General features: G+C 38.3%; 1 protein-coding gene across 5 annotated transcripts in view; it reads right to left on the reverse strand.

The window, feature by feature from the left end:
• Window positions 1-22,037, reverse strand: part of ITSN2 (intersectin 2) — a 140,428-nt gene that overhangs the window by 82,709 nt on the left and 35,682 nt on the right. For all 5 annotated transcript variants that reach the window (XM_035000682.1, XM_035000683.1, XM_035000681.1 and 2 more), the window contains 13 exons: window positions 21,518-21,610; window positions 19,755-19,818; window positions 18,182-18,345; window positions 16,595-16,801; window positions 16,344-16,443; window positions 15,162-15,301; window positions 10,143-10,206; window positions 9,241-9,378; window positions 8,698-8,783; window positions 7,733-7,995; window positions 6,518-6,667; window positions 3,554-3,694; window positions 2,450-2,537 (listed from right to left, as the gene is read on the reverse strand). In XM_035000682.1, coding sequence (XP_034856573.1) covers window positions 2,450-2,537; window positions 3,554-3,694; window positions 6,518-6,667; window positions 7,733-7,995; window positions 8,698-8,783; window positions 9,241-9,378; window positions 10,143-10,206; window positions 15,162-15,301; window positions 16,344-16,443; window positions 16,595-16,801; window positions 18,182-18,345; window positions 19,755-19,818; window positions 21,518-21,610 — 1,698 coding nt within the window. The remainder of the gene's footprint in view (window positions 1-2,449; window positions 2,538-3,553; window positions 3,695-6,517; window positions 6,668-7,732; window positions 7,996-8,697; window positions 8,784-9,240; window positions 9,379-10,142; window positions 10,207-15,161; window positions 15,302-16,343; window positions 16,444-16,594; window positions 16,802-18,181; window positions 18,346-19,754; window positions 19,819-21,517; window positions 21,611-22,037) is intronic.

Genomic DNA, 22,037 nt, shown 5'->3' on the forward strand with positions numbered 1-22,037 from the left:
CCTGTTTCTAGACCCTCTATTCAATTCCATTGTTCTATGTTGTCTTTCTGATCAATAATATACTGCTTTAGGGACTAGAGCTTTCCTAACTTTTTTTTTTTTTTTAAATTTAAATTCTATTAATTAACATATAATGTTTGTTTCAGGGGTCCTAACATGTTTTGATACCTGCAGAGCTAGTGTCTTCCCCTGACCAATGTTACTCTTTTTCAAGTCTTGCCTAATCTTGCACGTTTTCTCTTCTGGGTGAATCTGTGAATTATCTTGCCAGGTTTCATTTAAAGAAACCTGAATGGAAGAACTGAGTGTATGGGACGAAGTGGTAGAGAATGACATCTTTACAGCACTGAGCTAGATCCTTCAGGAACATAACATATACCTCCTTATCCAGGAATCTTTAGTATCTATCAGTAAAATTTTATAGCTACACATTTCTTTATCCATAATGAGAATACTAATGTAAATGAGACCTTTGTTCATGATATTTTCTAATTAAGTACTTTTGATATATAGTAAAAGTTACTGATTTTTACATGCTCACTTTTTATCCAGACATCTTGCTAAATTCTCTCATAATTCTCTAGTGGTTTTCCAGTATTTCAACAAATATTTTCTCAAGAAATTACACATCTGCTATGTGCAAGGCACTGTACTATGTTCAATAGCAGGGGAAAAAGAAGGACAAGGCATGGGTCCTAGCCTCCAGTAGTTCAGAGTCTAGTTCAGTTGGGAGACAAGCAATGTGGAAAAAATCAGTTAATTTACATTCAAAATGAGCATCATGAATAATGGATGTTTCAATACTGAATGTGAATAGATCATATCTATGAACACCATGTTAGATAACTGAAAATTAAGAGAGGCAATGTGGTGGCACGGTGGGCTTTGGACTCAGACAAGAATTTGAGAATGACTATTGCACCACCTTGGGCAACTACTTAATCTCTCTGAGCCTCAGTTTTGCTGAGCTGCACAATGGGAATAACAATACCTACTTCACTGGGCTGTTGTAAAGATTGAAGGACACAGTGCATGAAAACTACCTAGGATGGTGCTTGGCACATAGTTGGTAATCTTCAGTGGCAACAGAGATACAGAGAGGAATCTAAGGGATACAGGGTACTTTGCAAACTGCAAACAAAAGCTTCCTATTTTGAACCAATAACTGTAATAACGGGTGACTTGGATCACATTCTATAAGAAAGACTAGCTCTACCAGGTCCCCAGTATTCTACATTCCATTCACAATCCAAATACTAAAACAACGAGGGTGATGCTATGCTTTCTGCGACTGCACAGGTCAGGAGGGCTGGCTCATCCTGCCTCTGGAACGCCTGGGGAGGGGTGAGGTGGGGGTTGATACACTTTGAACAGCCAAGAAAACAATTCTGTGCAAGGAAGACGGTCTGAGAAGAGACATGGGCAGACCATTTCAGTGGAAGGTTAGAGACGCAGCAGGAACAGTTCACAAAAGTAAAATTCTCTATTCCTGGTGTTTCTTCCATGTACCGGGCCCTTCACTAGGACACCATTCTCAGCTTCTTTCCACCCCTTCAGTAATTGGTGAGCTCAGGATAAGGACTTGGGCATACACAGCCTAGACCCTTCCAATCCCTTGTGTTCTTGAGACTGAACTGCCCACAGTAAACCTGTTCTACTTTGTCGGACACCCGGTTGTTACAGGAGTGGCTATCCCACTCACAGGTAAGCCAGGCTGTCCAATATCAGCTTTACCAAAAATGAGGCAATATTTTGGTCTCTCATATGTCTTGCTTCTTTGCCTTATTTCGCTATTTGTTCAGAACTTGGGCAAAGACGAGGGATGTTGTTTACTGGACTTCCTAAAGAGCCAGAAGTATAATAAAGAGCCCTGGAATGGAAAGACTGACAGATACTCAAAGAGAGACATTTAGGATACTTCAGTTAGTTCTAACACAGTATTTGCAGATTTACTTTTCTTTAAGTAAACCTTTCTTCTGTTATATTGTTACTGGCATGCTATCCAACATAGAGATTTTTTTCAGTATCCTGGTTGGGACTTGGATCAAGAAAAATGTTACAATCCACAAATTACCTTGGACTATTTTGTTCCAAAGGTGTCAAGAGGGCCAAGCAGGTAAAAGTCTTTATATGAATCAGTTAGGTGATATGAAAGGTCTGGGAAGGGCATTCCATTCTGCTTAGGCCTAACACTGCTGTACACTATCACCCAGAATCTCACAGGCTTGGTCCCATGGTAAAATCTCCTGAACAGTTCTTTACCATTAGTGTAGGATTTGCCAAAATGCACATAACATCTGTGATTTTTTCACACTATTCTGAAATTTTAAACTACAGACAAGAAATGCTATGTATAACAGAATAATGCTATTTGAACAAGTAACAGAGTATGACTGGTACGGTCATTCGGAGAAGAATAAAACAGGTAAAACAAATATTAGAGACTTACCAGGTGTGTTACCGAGTTGCATGTTCTTAATTCTTTCATTTAATAATTGCTTCTCAGGTACCAAATAGATAAGCTTATTTTGATAATCCTTATTTTAAAAAAAAAAAGTTAAAAAAAAATTAAAATTCTGTCATGTTGTCTGAGAATTTTTTGAAAACTTAAATACATGATTTAATCACTCTTAAAACTTAGTATAGAAATAATACGTAGCTGTAAACTGCTTACAATTTATGAATAAATTAGGATGGAATTATGTGTCATTTAAAATACAAATATTTAAACATAAATCCATTTATGAATGACTGGCTGGAGAAAAGGTGGTGAAGAAAGTCCTTATCAATGGGGTGTGTCTAGAAGTCTTACAGTTTTCAGTGTACTGATAGATGTCCGTCCACAGGCACAAGGTGAGAGGTGCCTTTGCTATCAGCTAAATGGTATTTGTAAGCAGGTCATGACACCCCAGAATAAATATCAAAGAGAAACTAAAACCTCAGGAGTAACTAGGGAAGCACGTTTAAATCAGACAGGAAATGTTATTTGGCCTCTGTCTGTACCAGCTGTGACACAGCAAGAAGACTTTGTTAATTAATTGCTAGTCTATACAGAAACAGAAATTTAGTAAGAGAACGCCAAAGATGCAGAATGCTCCCAGAGTTCTTATTCTGCAAACCACGATAACTGAGCTAGACCCTACTGCACAGGTAAGGAAGATTACTAAGTCCCTGAGGGACATACACATTCAACACTCTCACCAGAACTGTGAAAAAATAACGTTAAGTCAAAATTTCCTAAGAGTAGTAGCAATAAACTTAGTTTAATGTATAGGTATACCTACACATTTATTAAAGATTTAAAAGTCGAAGTGATAAACATCCATTTATGTACAAATATTAAGCAGAATTTAACCAGATGTCTAGTAGAGCTTTAGGGGGCATCGGAGCTTCCTGATACTATATACAAGATGGTGTATATTTACATCCTTCTAGGTAGGAAGTCCATCAGAGACCCAGAGGGGTTCATCACCCCAAAACAAAAACTATTCTATTAGGAAGAATTATGAACAACTGCTCACATTTATGGACGATTCAGCAGCAAAGGACTAACCTGAAGTTCTTGTTGGAGTTGCTTGATTTCCATAATTTCCAGGTCACACTGCTTATCTAGAACTTCCAGCTCAGTCTTTTGAGTTTGTTTTCGGAGTCGGACATCTTGAAGTCTGCCTGAGATCTGCTGATGTTTGCCATTCTATAGGAAGAGCATAAAAATATATGGTAACATAAAATGCTAATGGGAAAAGCTCCTATCAGGAGAATCATATTCTTTTTCTTTTTTTAAAGATTTTATTTATTTGACAGAGAGAGGCAGCGAGAGAGGGAACGCAAGCAGGGGGAGTGGGAGAGGGAGAAGCAGGCTTCCCATGGAGCAGGGAGCCCAATGTAGAGCTTGGTCCCAGGACCCTGGGATCATGACCTGAGCCGAAGGCAGACGCTTAACGACTAAGCCAGCCAGGTGCCCCAGGGGAATCATATTCTTATTTAAACTTTTAAATGTCATTTATCATTTATACTAAGTCTAGATAAATATCTAAAACTAAGTGGGGGGCACCTGGCTGGCTCAGTCTGTAGAGCATGTGACTCTTAATCTGGGGGTCGTGAGTTCGAGGCCCACATTAGGCATGGGGCCTACGTAAAAATAAACAAATAAAATAAAGTGGAATGTGTTCTAAGGTTGTATCTGTTAACTCCAGACAGTTATTATTAGCAGGAAATGTACCATTCTCAGAGCATAAGAGCCCAGATGTTTATATGAGTAAGCACAAACATAGCACACTGAATTTTTTCTGAATTCAGCAGTTAGGCATTAATATATAATATTAAAATAGAGACAGTCTCAAAGAATAATGAGGAGAAACAAACATCTACATGTGACTTTCAGCATTACCTTCTCTAAGCTTCTATTTCTACCCTCCACGTTGTCATCTAACTTCCTCTAATTAAACAGGGTCCAGGAGGGCCTTTTTGGCCACAATTCTCTTCTCCTACACCAAATATTCCTTTCCTCTTCTTCTGAGAAGTAGGGGAAAAAAAACCCAAAACAAACCAGTAAAGATTCTTAATGGAGGCTAAGGAGAAGGGTGAGGTGTTATGGGCTGAAGTGTATCTTCCCATAATTTATATGTTGCAGTCCTAATCCCCAGGACCTCAGAATGTGACTGTATTTGGAGATAGGGTCTTTAAAGAGATCATGAGGTTAAATAAGGTGATATGGATGGGTCCTAATATAACCTGACTTATGACACGAGAAAATCTGGACACAAAACAGACACCAGAGATGCACAGGCAGAGGAGGGGCCATGTAAGGAAAGAGCTAGAAGGCAGCCATCTGCAAGCCAAGGAGAGAGGCCTCAGAAGTAACCAAACCTGCTGACATCTTGATCTTGGACTCCAGACTCCAGAACTGTGAGAAAATTAATTTCTGTTGTTTAAGCCACCCAGTCTGTGGTATTTTGTTATGGCAGCCCTAGCCAACTAATACAGCAAGGTGAGGAGAAATGAAGCTTAAAAATCACTGATAATTTTTTTACTGAAAAGTATGTTTTGTATTTGAGAAACACATGCTAAAAGGAATATGCTGTGTCCACCCTACTAGTGTCCACCCTAGTGATAGTAAGATAGCATTACTATCTTCAGCATGTATAGACTCTGGACCTTCCAGACTCAGCACATTAATCTGTGCTACTGCTTGGTATGCAATCCAGGTTCTTGGGGGAAAAGCGATGAATCAATTGATCAATTTTAAGGAAAAATATAGTCAGACAGAAATCCAAGTAGCTACACAAAGAAGTTAAAGATTTTTAGGCCTGCTTTGTTGTACTATGGCATGAATACATTGTGATATGCTTTCCTGTCCATTTGAAGGCATAAAATAGTACCTATGACCACAAATGTGATTTTTAAAAATTTTAATTTCAATGTCATCAACCAAATAAAATGTTAGACTCTAATTAAAGAAGATTTAAGCCTGGCTCTACAACATGGCTACACATGTATTTTTGCAAAATCCTATTATACTATCAGGTCAGGCTTATGGAATCTAGGGCTGTAGTAGAATAGTATGCCTTCCCTACACCCTTTCTATCTTCTCGCCTTGCATTTGCAACAAAGCCTTTTAAACAACTTGACTCTCTGACATCTGATGTGTAAAAACTGGTAAGCATACTGGCCAATATTAGCTAAGAACCATTATCCTGCAGAACTGGAAGGAATCCTAAGAGACCATTTAGATCAGGAGTTTCAAATCATTTTTTCTTTTAGCAGAACCCTTTTTTCCAAGCAAATCTAGATAAACTCCAAGAAAAGCAAAGCAGGTAACTGTGGAGCTTGTCTGTCATGAGTCATGGGAAGTGCTGGGGAGAAGGGAGCACTGCCCTGCTGCCTTGGCATCCCCCTCCCACTGCTGGTCACCCCTCTGCGGACAATCTTCTAGACACCAATTTCAAAATAGAAAATTACTAAACTAAAAAAAAAGAAAAATTACCGAACTAGCACAACTCTTTATTTTACAGACGGGCAAAGCAAAACACAGAGAAGGGAAATGTCTTGCCCAGGAATACGTAGTTTGTCAGCTTCTGAACTGAGACCGAAACGTAATTCTCGGCATTCTAAGTCATTGTTTGGTAAACTATATTGTCCAGACTGTTAAGCATACATGAAAACATGACTATTTAATCACATGGAAATATCATGTATTCATGAGGTAGGTTTAAAAAACAATGACAGGGGCAGTTCAGTAGGTTAAGTGTCTGCATTTAGCTCAGGTCATGATCCCAGGGTCCTGGGATTGAGCCCTGTGTTGTCGGGCTCCCTGCTCTGCAGGGAGTCTGCTTCTCCCTCTCCCTCTGCCACTCCCTCCTCCCCCCCCCCCACTTGTGCTCTGCTCTCTCTCTCTCTCTCGTGCGCACTCTAATAAGTAAATAAAATCTTAAGAAAAAATTTTTAAAAAAAAGACATTTTTCAACAGGTAACTCTAGCATCATTCAGAGAAATTTCACTTAAACTTCAGCCATACCAATGCTTCCAACTCGAGATGAAGACTCTTCTTTTTAGAGTTTAACCTGACAATTTCTTCCTGTTCTCTATTCCTTTGATTGAGAAGCTCCTGTCGACGAATCCTCTCCCATTCCAAACGACGTTGTCTTTCCAGTTCCTGTTTTGCTGCCTGAAAATAATGAATTATATTAAATTTTTAAATTAACAATTTTGCATCATTCAAAAACTGATGGGATGACAAAGATAAAGGTGAGGCAGCGTTTAGCACTTAGTGGGCTTCAGTGCCTACGTTAGGAAACTGGGCAAACCCAGTTTTATCAGTGGGCCTAACCTACAGACTTCCACAAAAGCAGTATCACCCATCAGACTTTTTTTTTTTTTAAAGATTTTATTTATTTATTTGAGAGAGAGAGAATGAGAGACAGAGAGAATGAGAGGGAGGAGGGTCAGAGGGAGAAGCAGACTCCCTGCCGAGCAGGGAGCCCGATGCGGGACTTGATCCCGGGACTCCAGGATCATGACCTGAGCCGAAGGCAGTCGCTTAACGAACTGAGCCACCCAGGCGCCCCAACCCATCAGACTTTTTGATTGCTTCATGGGACTATCTTCTTGTTTGTAGTTACTTTTTTCTTAAACAAAAAGACAATTTCAGAAATGTAAATGTTACCAGGAATAATCGCACCTTTATTCTGGTATCAAGGAAGAAAAATCCTTCTCCTGACATTACTTCAGCGTCATTATGATTTCTGTGCTCCATCCCAAGCCCCTTAAAACAAAGCCAGTCCTCGTAGGGACACCACACAACAGCATTTATCCCAAGGACCTGTGTAAGCCCACCCTCGTGCTTCCCCTCCAGACCTTTGACTCCCCAGTCTCAGCTTTCTGCTTCTCCAATTCTGTGGCCTCTTACTCTGGATCCTAAGCTTACTTTTGTTCATGCCCTGCCTGGATAGACTTCTTCCTCTGGCTCACTAACCTCAGCTCCTCACTCAACTCAGCTTTGCAATCAGTCCTCCTCTGAATGACCTATCACCTGCAGACAGGCCTTTTCTCCCAGTTACTGGCCCTGAAAACGCTTCACAAGGGAAGGAAGGCTCAGAGTTGGAGAGGATAGGTAAGAATGAATGATGCAGAGAAAGAGGCACAACAAAAATACCCATTTTTAAATCAAATGGAATGAAGCCACTTATTAAATATAATCATTTTCTGAGGAAAAAAATAACTTAAAAATAACCTCTCGTCTTTCTATCTCTTTTCTCCTTTCTTCCTCCCGCTGTCTCTCCAATTCCCTCTGCTTCTCCAAGCGTTTTTCTAATTCAAGTTGTTTCTTCCATTCTTGCTCCTGTAATTCTCTCTGTTTGCGCTCCCACTCTTCCTTTTCTTTCTGAGCTTTACGTTCTGCCTCCCTCTGCTGCTGCTCCATCAGCGCTTGGCGTCGCTTCTCCAGTTCCACGTTCCCTCGCTCGTAGTTGGCCTTCCGCTTGTCCTCGAAAGTAACTAAATAAAGCATGTTGTAAGCACTCTCGCATGAAGAGCCCAACAACGTGGACACCAGTTTCAACACTCTCATGCCTCCTGATCATTTGAGTGCTGTTACTCTGTGGATACTTCCCCTAAGGATAATTTTAACTCAAATGTAAATAGTAAAGTATTTAACTTTTGTCTAAGAGTATTCATTTTTGGAAAACAAATTTCTAAGTTTGAATCCATCTGAGAGAGAGAAATAATTTTACTGTTCCTGCCAATAAAAATACTTTCCAACTTTTTTCTCAGCATTTTCTTCAAGGACAAACAAAGCTATATGGCTATATACTTGTTTTATTTGATATAGTTCACTAACTTTTTAATGCTTTAAAACATCTACATATATACTTTTTCAACCAATATTTAAACTTTTCTTTACAGCTAAAGATTTCATCACAAAGCTTGCTCCAGTGATTTTTCCTAAAGTGGGAGAAACATTTTAACTAGGATGTCTAATACACAGACTCTTGCCAAATACATACACTGCCTCTTCTAAATACACTTCTCATTTTTTACTATCTTCATTTTATTGATGTCAAAATCCAACCCATTCATCAAATAGTTTTCTCTTATATAAAATATTAAGAATGTAATGATTCTAAATACTCGTTTACATCTCAAGGTAAAATTTAAGAGAACCCACTGTAAATATTCAGCTTAGACACTCAATGTTACCTGGTAACTTTTTCTGAGGTTCCTCTTCTTGAATTTTCTGATATGAAGGCAGAGTTCCATTAATAGAATCAATTTGCTTTCCGCCTCTAAGAAAAGCAGACAACAAACGAATTTAGCATCACGCAGTCTGAGAATTTCTAGACTGTATATACAGTTATACTACCAATGACTAGAGCCATTTAATATTTAGAATGCAGTATTAAAGACATTTAGAATGCAATATGGTCTAGAGTTACAATGTACAGCAGGATATGGACTGTCTAGCCAGAGAGATCTGGATTCGCATCACAGTTTAGCTGACTGCTATCCATGAGCAAGTGTGTTCTTAATCTCTGTAGCTGTCAGTTTCCTTATCTATAATATGGTGGAAACACACCCATTTCCACTCCTTCCTGGTATAACTCATTAAATACCAAAATTGAATGGCAGTGTTGATGTTTAACTTCCCACTAAACTAGAGCAGAGGCCTCAGGAGATCGCAATGTAATAATCACGTCTGCCCAGGAATCAAAACCATGCCTCTTCACCTCAAGAGGCGCCCACCTGAAAGACGGAGGGACAAGCTCAGGAGGCAACGTCAGTGGCAACGGCTGGCCGGCTTTGGCCATGTCGGTGAGGTGCATCGCAAGGATGAACTCTTCAGCTTTCAGCTGTCCATCACCATCAATGTCAGCCAGGGTCCTAAAGCAAATGTGAACATTCACAGCTTATAAACAAAGTCTACTTAGAGTAAAATATTTTCAAGAGTTTAATATTTTTGTTTGTTTGTTTTTTGAAGATTTTATTTATTTATTTGAGAGAGAGAGAATGAGAGAGAGCACATGAGAGTGGGGAGGGGCAGAGGGAGAAGCAGACTCCCCGCTGAGCAGGGAGCCCGATGCGGGACTCGATCCCGGGACTCCAGGATCATGACCTGAGCCGAAGGCAGTCGCTTAACCAACTGAGCCACCCAGGCGCCCCAAGAGTTTAATATTTAATTTCAAAACAAGAATAATGACAGGAAAACAGTTGGGTTAACATATTTTAGTGAAATGTAAATATATATGGAAAAGTGAGCTTATTTTTACCCTTCATTGTCTTATCACACAGGAGAGGGGAGAAACTTTGAAACAGAAAGGGAAACATTCCTTCTGAGAAGGTGGCTTGTCTTATTTCATGGATGATTCACCTATCAAATACATTTAGCTCTAAATTAAAAATGAGATATTCCCTAATTCTCCATAGATGCCGTTATGAAAAGGCAAACTAGTTTTACTTACAAAATAATTAAATGCTACATTGTCAAGAATAACAATTTGTACAATTTTATGGGCTTTCAAGGTTGCATTAGCCTTCAAATGGCTGCTTTTATGGAACATCTTTGAGTCACAAACTTTTACAGAAACAGTATTTTTCTTACAATAGAGAATGTATAGTTAAAAATCATAATTAATGGACAAACTCACCAAATAGTAGCTAGCTGCGTTTGAGAAAGATTTGACTGAAGAAGGGCATTTCTAGCTTGAAAACCTGATTGAGTGGGGAAAACCAGAAAAAAAGAAAATTCCTTAGCTTCTTTAAATTCATGCAAACCTAAATAACTGTATTCTATAAAATAATACTGCTGCTATCCTGGGAACTTCTAACATCAAAAAGGTTCTACCACGTGCCAGGTGCTGAGCATTCAGTAGTAATCAAAACACAGCTCTTGCCCCAAGGAATTTAAAATCAAGAATTAGTAACTCAAGTGTTCCCCCATGTCCTTTCAGAAAATAACAGTTCACACCACCGACCAACACGAAGGACGAAGCACTGGCACAGAAAGTACTAGAGGCTGAACTCTTGGGCCTCCTCGTGCTCCCTGGGCACCTCTAAGTACTGCTTTCTTAGCATCTTCAGACTTTCTCGTCTCTCTCTTTCCTCTGTCTCTACTCTCCCTCTTCCAAACAACCTGTAAATGCTGGCATTCCCCAAGGCTCTGCCCTGGGCACTCTGTTCTCTTTGTGTGTTCAATTCATTTCTGTGACTTTAAATAGCACCTAGATAACTTGCAAATGTAAGCCCCAGCCCAAACCTCTGCTCTAGGTTTAGACTTCTGTATCTAACTGAAAAACCTGCCTAAGTATTTCACAGGCATCTCAAACCAAATACGTACAAAATGACTCTCTCAACCGCCATTCACAGCCCGCTTCCTAACCTTCACCAAAACCATTTACCTTTAGCTTTCCCCTCGCTCTGGGTGGCATCACCCAGAAAGCAGAAAGTCACCCTCGATCCTTCCCTCATGTACACCCATATCCAACATCAAGTTCTACAATTCAACATGACTGCATGTGTGGGTCCTTCTCACTCTAAAAGTCCCAATTTAATGCCACCTTCTCAGAAATGCCTTCTCTGTCCACCCTATGATCCAATATACTTCCTGCTTGTTTCCTTCATAGCTCATATCACAATCTGTAATGTAACATTTATCTTCCTGTTTACCTGTTTATTGTCTGTTTCCACTATCATACTAGGTCCTACTGACAAAAACCTTGACTGCCTTATTCACTAACATATTGTACCCAGTGCCAGGTACATAAATGCTTAATAAATATTTGCTAAAGTGATGAATAAAGTTGTAATCCAAAGTTCTCTAAGGTGCAGTGGGGACTTATGGGATAGGGTTTGAGAGTAATAACAGCATTCACTGGATGCTTACGATCTGTAATAAACTGTTCCAACTTCTCTTCTCTCCCTCAGTGATCAAAAATATGCTTCTGTAATAGGCTTCCTGACCTGCATTTTCATGTCAGGATAATGGTCACACAGAAATCCCAGGAATCCATTCAGAACAGAAAGTCCCTGTCTCATTCACAGGAGCATTCACCCCTGGTGGGCAAGTGTGTGGCTTTCTGACCATGGATAAAATGACACGGCTTCTCTAGGGACAGTCTCCTAGTTAGTAAAGCTGGTGTCGCACCTCCCACTCCCAGGTGACAACTAAGCCATGAGTATTGGAAGAGTCAGGCCCTACTTAGGGTTTGGCCTGAGTCGAGAACCACCCAAACAACTCTGCACAGAAAAGAGTACGTACACTGGAAATAGCTCATACCATCTCCCAAATAATTAGTCCTCAGTAGATTTCACGTAAGTGAGATTTGAGGAGGTCTTTATGTTAAAAAGGAGGACTCTTCCAATAAGAGGAAATGGAAGGTTATTTTAAATCTGAAAAAAAGGTCTATAACTAATGTTTCAGCTCTTGGTCAAAGACAACTGAAAGTAGATCCCTTAGCATGAGGCAACAGAGCAAACAGGAGGAAGGAAGGAAGGAAGGAAGGAATGTAAATGGTTAAAAGCCTACTGGTGGAAGGCTTAAATATGTGCAAGGTGTAAATAATACAAAGGGCTATAGAGAGCCAGCAGAGTACTCTACTAAGAAAAGCTCACTTGAACATCTACACTGTTGGTCTGCCAATCCTTTGGATATCCTATTTCCTGTGCCTATAATGCTAGTCCCTCCTTCTCTACCTGGTGGACTACTCATCCTGTAAGATCCAGCTCAAATGTCATCTGTTCTATGAAACTCTCTCATATCCTCAGCATTGGTCACTTTCTCATCTATATTAATCACAGCACTTTTATTTTTTAAAAATATTTTATGTATTTATTTGACATAGTGAGCAAGTGAGCAGGGGGAGGAGCAGAGGGACAGGGACAAGCAGACTCCCTGCTGAGCATGGAGCCTGATGTGGGGCTCAATCTCATGACCCCAAGATCATGACCTGAGCTGAAATCAAAAGTCAGATGCTTAACCAACTGAGCCATCAGGCACCCCAATCACAGCACTTTTAAACCACTAATCAAATGTTATGATTCTGTGACCTATATACCGTGGACTCCTCAAAGATATGGACCATATCTTCCCCCCTCTGTGATTCCAGTGCATCACAGAGTGCCCAGAAGATGTGATGCAGAAACTACAAGTCAATGAATTAATCTAAATAAATTACAAGAGTTTAGAGGGAAGGGAAGAAGAAGAGGAAGAAAATTAGACCACCGAATGCTACACTCATTTAACAAAGCATAACATGTAAGTCTAGGCCAGTCCCATCCTCATATACCTGGGGCTCACGCTCAGTTTCAAGACACAAGAAACAGCTATTTTTTTCAAAAAAAAAAAAAAACTTTCCCTTAAATATGAATACATAGCTTTACTCTCATTCTCTGCAAACAACTCAATACACGACCTTTATACAATGTGACATATACAAATAAAGTAACATTAGGGGACTAATTCTTCATAGTTGACTTTCCATAGACCTTCATATTCCACCTTTGTTTATACTGTATGTTTTTAGTACATACATAAAGTATACTAATCTTAAGTGTACTGTTTGATGAATTTTTACATAGGTATGTATACATGCAACCAACATCCTTATCAAGATACAGAATGTTTTTAGCATCTCAGAAGGTTTGTGCATGGTCCCTTCCCAACAGAATAATTATAATATTCTGATTTCTATCACCATCAACCAGGTTTCCGGTTCCTCAGCTTCATATAAATGTATTGAATAGTGTGGACGCTTTGGGCCAGAATTCTTCCATTCAATACATTATCCATGTTGTTGTATGTATCAGGAATTCATTCGTCTTTTTGCTGTGAAGTGTTATGTTACAGGAACACACCACAATTTGTTTATTCATTCCCCTGTTGATAGATATTTAGGCTGTTTCTTTCTCAGATGTTTTGAATGAAGCTACTATGAACATTTTTGTACATGTCTTTTTAGTCCACTTTTTATTTTGAAAAAAGAAGCTTTTTAATGCAAAATGTAGTGCCCAAAGTTCATTTTTTTTAAAAAACGGGAATTGTGACTTTTCATGAATCTTAAGTGTGCTGAATATCATATTTCACAGAATCTAAGATGCCATCAATTATAAGACACATCATTATTTTAGGTAACACTAAGAAAGAAAAAAGCACTGCCAACAAAACCATGACCCAGTGCTAAGACACCACTGATGGTAACACATGTCCCTAATTTCAGAGATGTTAAATGTTAAAAAAAAAAAAAAAAAAAAAGTATGACTTAAAAATATAGTATATCTTATTTCAAGTAATTTGATAAAATTAAAGAAAAGTGTAGTTATTATGTAGTATTTGATACATATAAAATAGCGAATATTAGGTTATGAAGTATGATATAAAGACATGCCTGAACCTACCACCCAAACTTAACACTAGATCATTACTAAATGCTTTGAAGCAATGTTCCACGACTTTATCTCCATGCCTCCTTCATGAAAGGGAACTACTGTCCTGAATTTTGTGTGCATAATTCCTTTGCCCTTTTTTTACCCTTTAGTTTCTAGTGTCTTTGACATACACGACCTCACATGCAAGCGCAGTAGGCAGTGCTAAGTGTATAGAAAGGAGCAGTCCAGCCCAAGGCCCAATCACCCTCTACCTTGGTTTTTTTTTTTTTTTTTTTTTTTTAAGTTTTTATCACAGTTATGAAAATTTAAAGAGAGCATTGCAGTTTTGCTTGTCCAATCAATTCCAAGGCCTTCTTGCTCCCCTGCCCCACTGCAAAATTAAGAGACCCCATACTCCTATTCTATAGACTACTTTTCAAATTCTCCAAACATACCGTGTACTTTTTGCTCTTAAGATTTCTTCTCTGTCACCCTCAAATGCTATCACCTTCAATCTCTATCTGTCTAAACCCTAACTCTTCCTTTCATGATGGAGCTGAAATGCTCCCTTCCTATAAGATGTTTTATCTGATCTCTTTAGTATTAGCATCTCCCATTCTATGTTCCCTAAGCACTTTAAAGCTCTATTATCTTAAAACACGTCTTTAATTTCTCTGTCTAAACTGTAAATTAGTTGCTGAGGGAAGAGAAAGGGGGAAAGTTAGAAGGTGGGAACTCTACTTGCCTATTACCGTCTGTTTATATCTCCTTCACTACCCTTAATTGGAAAAGTTTGGATAATGTTCCAGCGTGGACTCCAATGTTCTATAGGGACCTGAGGTCAAGTCTTATGGGCACATCTGGGTTGGAACATTAAAGGGTGGACAATGCTCACAGAGGTTTTAGTAAGGATAAGCACAGAAAGACCCAATGAGGAAGGGGACCCGCAAGGAAAAAGCTGAGGCTAAGTCCCACACACTGGTCCTTGTCATAGGAGGTTCTTCTTTCACTGTACTGGAGGGTGAGGCTTAATCTTCTCAAGGGAGAGGTCTTTTTTCCGAAAAGTTTGGTGTCTACCTGTGTGCTCAACTTTACTGTAAGAACTTTGAAGAAATCAATCAAGCTGTACCCATCTTTGAACTCTCACACAACTTAAAATATTTGTGTTTATCAAATGCCTGCTAAATTTTTTGGACATTAAAATTTTAGATGAGCTACAAAGTACAAACTCAAAAGTTCTTCACTAGAAATTCATATAAAAAACTTTAACTTTCTCACATTCTTAAGCACTGAATGCCACTTACCTGAGAGGTATCCACTCATGCTTTTGTCAAGACTATTAAATTTTTGCCGATATTTTAATCTTGAAGGCTGAGGAACTGCCCACTCTGAGCTCCCAGTCTTGGGCGAGTTCCCTGATAGTGAAGCAGTCGAGGAAGTTGAGCTATAACAAAATTTATTTAAAAATTTTATGTTACTAACTAAAATACATTTAGTTAAACCTCAAAAGGCAGAGACATTAAGAATCATACCTTCTATAGTACAATACTAATTGCTTTTGTGTTTGATATTTGAAAAATTTAATTTCACCTCATTCTTAGGAAAGCAGATACCACATGAAGTACAGAACTACTGTATACCAAGAACCTACTATGTGCCAGGCCCTGTATTGTGCCAGAGGCTTTATGAATACTTTTTCTAATCCCCATGACAAACTTAAAAGGTATTACTGTCTCCACCAAACTATGGCTCAATGATGTTATGAAAAACAAGGTCACACATTCAATGAGTATCTCAGCTGGGATGCCAATACTCCTCTTCTGGGTTAAAGCTAACACTCTTGGTACACTGCTTTGAAGAGTGTTATGATTTATATGAGGAGTGATGAATGAACACTGATGCTTTTGTGTTTTCTAAAATGTAAAAGATACTCAATCAGCAGAATTTGCTCAAGAAAAAAATTAATAACATACCATAATTATGAGACTTTTTTTTTTTTAAGATTTTATTTATTTATTTGACAGAGAGAGAGAGAGAGAACAAATAGGCAGAGAGGCAGGCAGAGGGAGAGGGAAATGCAGGCTCCCCACTGAGCAGGGAGCCCGATGCGGGGCTCGATCCCAGGACCCCGGGATCATGACCTGAGCCGAAGGCAGCCGCTTAACCGGCTGAGCCACCCAGGCACCCCAATTATGAGACTTTTTGAGAAACATATACAAAAAGTACATTATTTTGGGCAAAAACTCGACTAATTAGAAATACAGAAGAACATTTTTAGTTTATGTGAAACGTTTTTTCAAGCATTTACTAATTCTAAAAACAAAAAATTATTTTATGTGAGTTATAAGAGTAAATTTACCTTAAGCATTTTACATTTGGCCACTGTAAAGTAAAACCTGGATAAGCTCAGAGCTTGCAAAAAAAAAGTCATTTGTAGATACTCCTTATTGAAAGCATAAAAAGTTGGAGGTTTTAAGCCTTCATACCTACTAGATCCTAAATCAATCAGAGACTGGGCTTTCTGTAAACCAGCACCGCTGCCGAGTCCTCCCATCATGAGACTGTAAGATGATGTATGAGGCAATGCTAAAAAAGAGAAAAGGAAAGAAAGAAACGAAGAAAAAGGTTCACGCTAAACAATATCACAAAGTATGAAGGAAATCTGTATTTATTGGGACACAAATGTACCAGTTTCTTTCTTTGACAGTTTCTTACTCATTAGCTCGGAAGTACTTACTTGAAGAAGAATAAGGAATGGATAAAGGCTGAATGAGGCCAGCGGTTCCATTTGGTAGTGATGATGTGCTAACGGAAGGCACTAGGGGAGCAGGCATCATTAAGGGAGGAAGGGTGGTCCCTGAAGTCGCAGAGGATAGGGGGGTTGCCACAGGTGCAACTGGAGGCAATGAGTGAGGCATGGACAGATTGGGCATGCTTCCCATTCCTAGAGACAAAACAGAACACATTTGCCAGTGCTAGCAATGGACTATAAAACACATGCCAGAAATCAAATTGACAGTGCATTGAGCAGATCCATGTTTATACACACACTATGGGCAAACAAGTCCTCTAGTTAAAAAGTTCACTAAAGCAGCTTTGACTTAGCAGTGAGGGACGTACACCACTGCTTTTAATATCAACATTCTGACCTGTGTGAACTATGGGAATGCCTTCTAAGGAGTTAAAGATTCTCTTCTAGCATCATGACGAAAGCTGAGCATCCTTTTCCAATTAAATATTAGTACTCTTAAAGAGAGACTGTATTACCTGATTAAATGTGGGGTTTTGTGTAAGGATAAGTATAGTGCTGTTGAGTTACTCAACACACACACGCACACACACACACACACACACTCCCCCAATGTTCCCACCCCCCAAAAAAGGATATTCTAGTTACTAGATATGTTAGAAGACCCATTTATGCATATCATTATTTGTAAGAAGGAAGTAAGCCACATATTTTACTTTTCTTCTAAGTAACACATCCATGGATTTAAGAACAATTCTTTAAAAAGAATAAAATGATGACTTTTATTCACTTACTAATTGCAGATTACTAGGTACACTATATAAGATGGTCACACAATCTGGTATTTATCTCTAGAGCTCACTGCAATAGTCAAAGAATTTAGTATTTTAAGATCTAACATCTGGAATGAAAGAACATGTTTCAGATTCACAGAGATATCTAACTGAATGTTCCATTCCAATGAGTGCTTCTTATATATACTTAATAAGAAATTGGCTAATCAAATTGAACAGAAAACAGATTCTCTCTGATGAATATGTAAATTAACGAGCACAAAGTCTGCAACTTTTAGCCCTAAATTTAGCTGGGTAATTAACCTTTAAATTAGAAAAATTTCTACTTAGGAATAATTTTAAGTTACCTCCCAACTTAAACCATTTCAAGTGAGTTTAAAATTGTTCACATTTTTTCTGTTACTCATACAGAGTAGAGAGGAAACTAAGAATAGTACTTAAGATCAGCTCTAACTAGGGGGGGTCATATAATTTATCATCCAACTGGGAATTGTGAAAGGGAACACTAACCAGACTTGAGGCCAGGACAACAGGCATAAATCAGAACTGTTCCTGGAAAACTGGGACACAAGGACACCCCTGCTATGATAGCGAGTTTAACATCTTATCTCAGACATGAAAATTAACTTGGAGTCTGAGGATTATTGTTTTATGCTAACAAACCCTTTTCTAAATCCCAATATTACGTATAGGAATGAAGTTTAACTATCAAATGCAGCCAATTCAATTAATAATTGAATAAATTATTCATTTATTGAATAATAAATTAATAAATACATACCAAAACGGGCAGAAATTAATGGAGAGAACATAGGAGGTTGTTTCATAATAGGAGGGAGGACCACAGGCAACTGTTGGCCCTGCAGCTTTAGTTTGATGAGTTTCATTGCTATGGAGAACTCTTGCTGATCCATCTTCCCATCCTTGTTCAGGTCTGATAAAGCCCTAAAAGGATCATGAGGTGTGTAGATTGGTATGTAGGGTTAGCATTATTTTTAAGGATGATAAAATAGAAACAACATAGCATTCACACACAGATCATCACATAATAACCACACATATAAAATTAAGCAAATAAAATCCAAAAAGCTAAAACCTGTAAATTAAGAAATACTGACCAAAGACAGCATCTAATGAAATACTGCCAGTCTACACAGAATCCATGTAGAGAGAATCTATGAGACCTCTGGGATGAATTCCACCAGTGTGGACAGAAAGAAATTATTCAAGAGTATAATCATTCTAAATTTAATCTATTAATTTGCCCAAATATTTGTTCAAAGCTTGCTATGTGTCCAGTACTCCACCAGGCATGGGAATATTCCAAGTGGAAAGAAAGATGGGGTAAGGGTTGATATTTATTGTAAATGCATTAAAAAAACAAAACCCTAGGGGTGCCTGCGTGGCTCAGTCAGTTGGACATCTGCCTTCGGCTCAGGTCCCTGCTCAGTGGGGAGCCTGCTTCTCCCTCTTCCACTCCCCCTGTTTGTGCTCCCCCTCCACTTTCTCTGTCAAATAAATAAAATCTTTTAAAAAATTAAAAAAAAAACTCTAGATAATATAAAGAACAATTTTGTTTAAGGTAGGAGCAGGAAAAGGGAGGGCTAATTTTGGGTTTATAGATGATGAGAGAAAAGAAAGGAAATAACTAAAAAGTAACAGAAAGAAGACTTTGAGAGTCTGCCAAATTATAAAGAAATGTTTTTCAATGGCAATGTATACATCTTTCCCTGAAAATTCTAAGGACATTAAAAATTTGTCCAATAGAGGGGTGCCTGGGTGGCTCAGTGGGTTAAGCATCTGTCTTCAGCTCAGGTCATGATCCCAGGATTCTGGGATCAAGCCCCACTTTGGGCTCCATGCTCAGTGGGGAGTCTGCTTTTCCCTCTGCTCCTCCCCTCCTAACTTGGGCTCGTTCTCTCTCAAACAAAATCTGTAAAAAACAATTTGTCCTGGGGCGCCTGGGTGTCTCAGTTGGTTAAGCGACTGCCTTCGGCTCAGGTCATGATCCTGGAGTCCCAGGTTCGAGTCCCGCATCGGGCTCCCGGCTCGGCAGGGAGTCTGCTTCTCCCTCTGACCCTCCTCCCTCTCATGCTCTCTGTCTCTCATTCTCTCTCTCTCTCAAATATATAAATAAAATCTTTAAAAAAAAAAAAAACCAATTTGTCCAACAGAACAAAACCCCAATTATTTTCAGTCATTTACTCAATAAAATATATTTTCCTAAAAGATGAAGAAATACTTAACAACAGCAGACAATGAGTAAAAACATCTTTATATTAACACTACATCAAAAACAAAATAAAACCAGACTATCAGAAATTTAAATTCATCTACAAGAGAGAACACTTTACCATATTTCAGCTAAAACAGGAGCCGGCAGGCCTGACTGTAAGAAAAAGGTACGTGCTTGATCACCTGAAGGTAATAAAAGCAAAAATCAAATAGCACATTAGTAAATGGAATTCCTCCAATGCCTCTGAATAATAATAACGGACAATAATAATGCTATTGCTTTATTGTCATTTTAATTGCAGTCACTAAAGAATTAAACAGAAATACGCTTATAAAATTATTTACATTACATTAATAAGATTTAGGTTTTAAAACAAAAAAGCCACAAATGAAGTTATATGTATTACTCAATGATGAAAGATTACATTATTCATCTTAGTTTTTTCATAGTAACTGGGGTATTACTTGATAATATTTCCATTTAATAAAATTCATAATTTAAAACACTATTCCCCAGAAGAGTTCTAAATAAAAAAATACCAGGTGTTGGGAAAGACAGTCACCCAGTGGGTCTCTCACAATCCTCTATGTCCTGCTGTGTGTGACAAGAATGCAAGACCCTAACTGCTCTCCACCTGGGTCGCTTCTCAGGTTGGGTTTGCAGTGAGCAATCTTGAGGCATGATGAGGTAATACTCCCCCTGGGCTAAAAAAACAAGCCTGCTTGCTAAAAATGGTGGGTTCCCTCAGGCTCAGCGTTCCTGTCCTATAACACAACTGCTGCATTTTTAACATTCTTTTGGGCTCTCTGCATCACCTTGTGGGACTTAGGGGACAGAGAAGCTTATAGGAACATGCTGATGCTCACGCTGCTAGCTGTGCCGTTTGTAACAAAGTCCTTTGTCTCTGACTCAGGAACCCTGGGTCTTGTGTCATATCCATGAGACAGTCACAGACTACATTATTAACTTGTAAGTAGGGTAATCAAATCGCAGTCCTGATACCAGGAAAGGTAGCTATTATTATAGAAGTATAAATAACATTAAGCTATAATGGCTAAGAGGATGGATTCCAAAATCAGACTGAAAGGTTTCACAGCACAGATCAATACTAACAATCTGTAAATACAGACAATAGTAGCTACTTTACAAGGTTGTTGCAAGATTAAATGAGATGATGCACTTAGGTATAGCATCTGAAATACAGCACAGATTTGGTAAATATTAGTCATTATAGTTACTATTACTGTAAATAAAGCACTCAGGTGCTTTGGCATAGAAAAAAAGTTTAATCTATATAAAAAAATTTGAAAGACACACCTAATTAATCCTCCTTAGGCTCTGGAGGTCATCTTGCAAAACAAGGGCTAGTGCCAACAATCAACGCTTGGTATCAACTCTCAAAAACAGAGAACTAGCATTATAAAAACAGACTGTAGAAAGAAACTTCTAGATTATTTTCAAGGAGATGGGCCTGATATATGTACTTCTTCTAGATTTAGTAATACTGATTGTTATACAGGGAACCGGCACAATGGATTAAGAGCACATTAATAAATTTGGTTGGAAGAAAGTCTCAATTACCTTAAGAAATAAACTGAAAACATTCTAGAAATAATGTTAAAGTGGGAAACTCGACAATTAAACTGAAATTATTGGTTATCATTTAGGATTAAGAAAAAGATCTTCTATAAGCCAAATCCAAAACAACAAATTAAGACGCAGGTAAAATAAGAAAGCCACTGTTTTTTTTAATGCATGAATTCTGATTGATAGGAATTTTATCACTTAGTAATACAAAATTGATGGTAATCAAATTAAAACTAATTCTAAGACATTACATGAAAAGGAACATAACTCACAAATAAATATATAAATACAAACCTGTTATGTAACCTCCTGAGGGTTTGAGGTTATCAAACTGCTTGTCATGCTTAGTCCGTTCTTCCGAGGTAATAGCCCACATGTTTGGCCCTCCTAAACCATAAGTGAAAGGCAAAGATATTATAGTATATATACAAGAAATGCTCCAAATAATTCTAAAATGTAAATATGAATCACAGGTGTCCATTTAGTGACAGTACTCTATCCCTGTGTGACACAAACAGTAAAGCTCTATCACGACCATATATATATTATATGTACATAAAATATACATATATAGCACAGCCCTGAGGTTCTTCACTCATTCACCCCATTAAAATCTATAGAACAATTACTGTATACCACTCACTCGAAATACGCAATAAGCTAAATTCTGGAAATAAAAAGATGAATAAAATACTATTCCCATCCTCTCTACACATTCAACATAGCTAATAACCATCTATATACTTCACTTCTGACTACCTTTTCAGTTTACTCAACTTCCACCCATAAGAAACCAAGTATATAAATTCATACA

Source organism: Mirounga leonina, unplaced genomic scaffold (assembly GCF_011800145.1).
Source record: "Mirounga leonina isolate KUSES-001 unplaced genomic scaffold, KU_Mleo_1.0 Mir_125, whole genome shotgun sequence".
NCBI lineage: Eukaryota > Metazoa > Chordata > Mammalia > Carnivora > Phocidae > Mirounga > Mirounga leonina.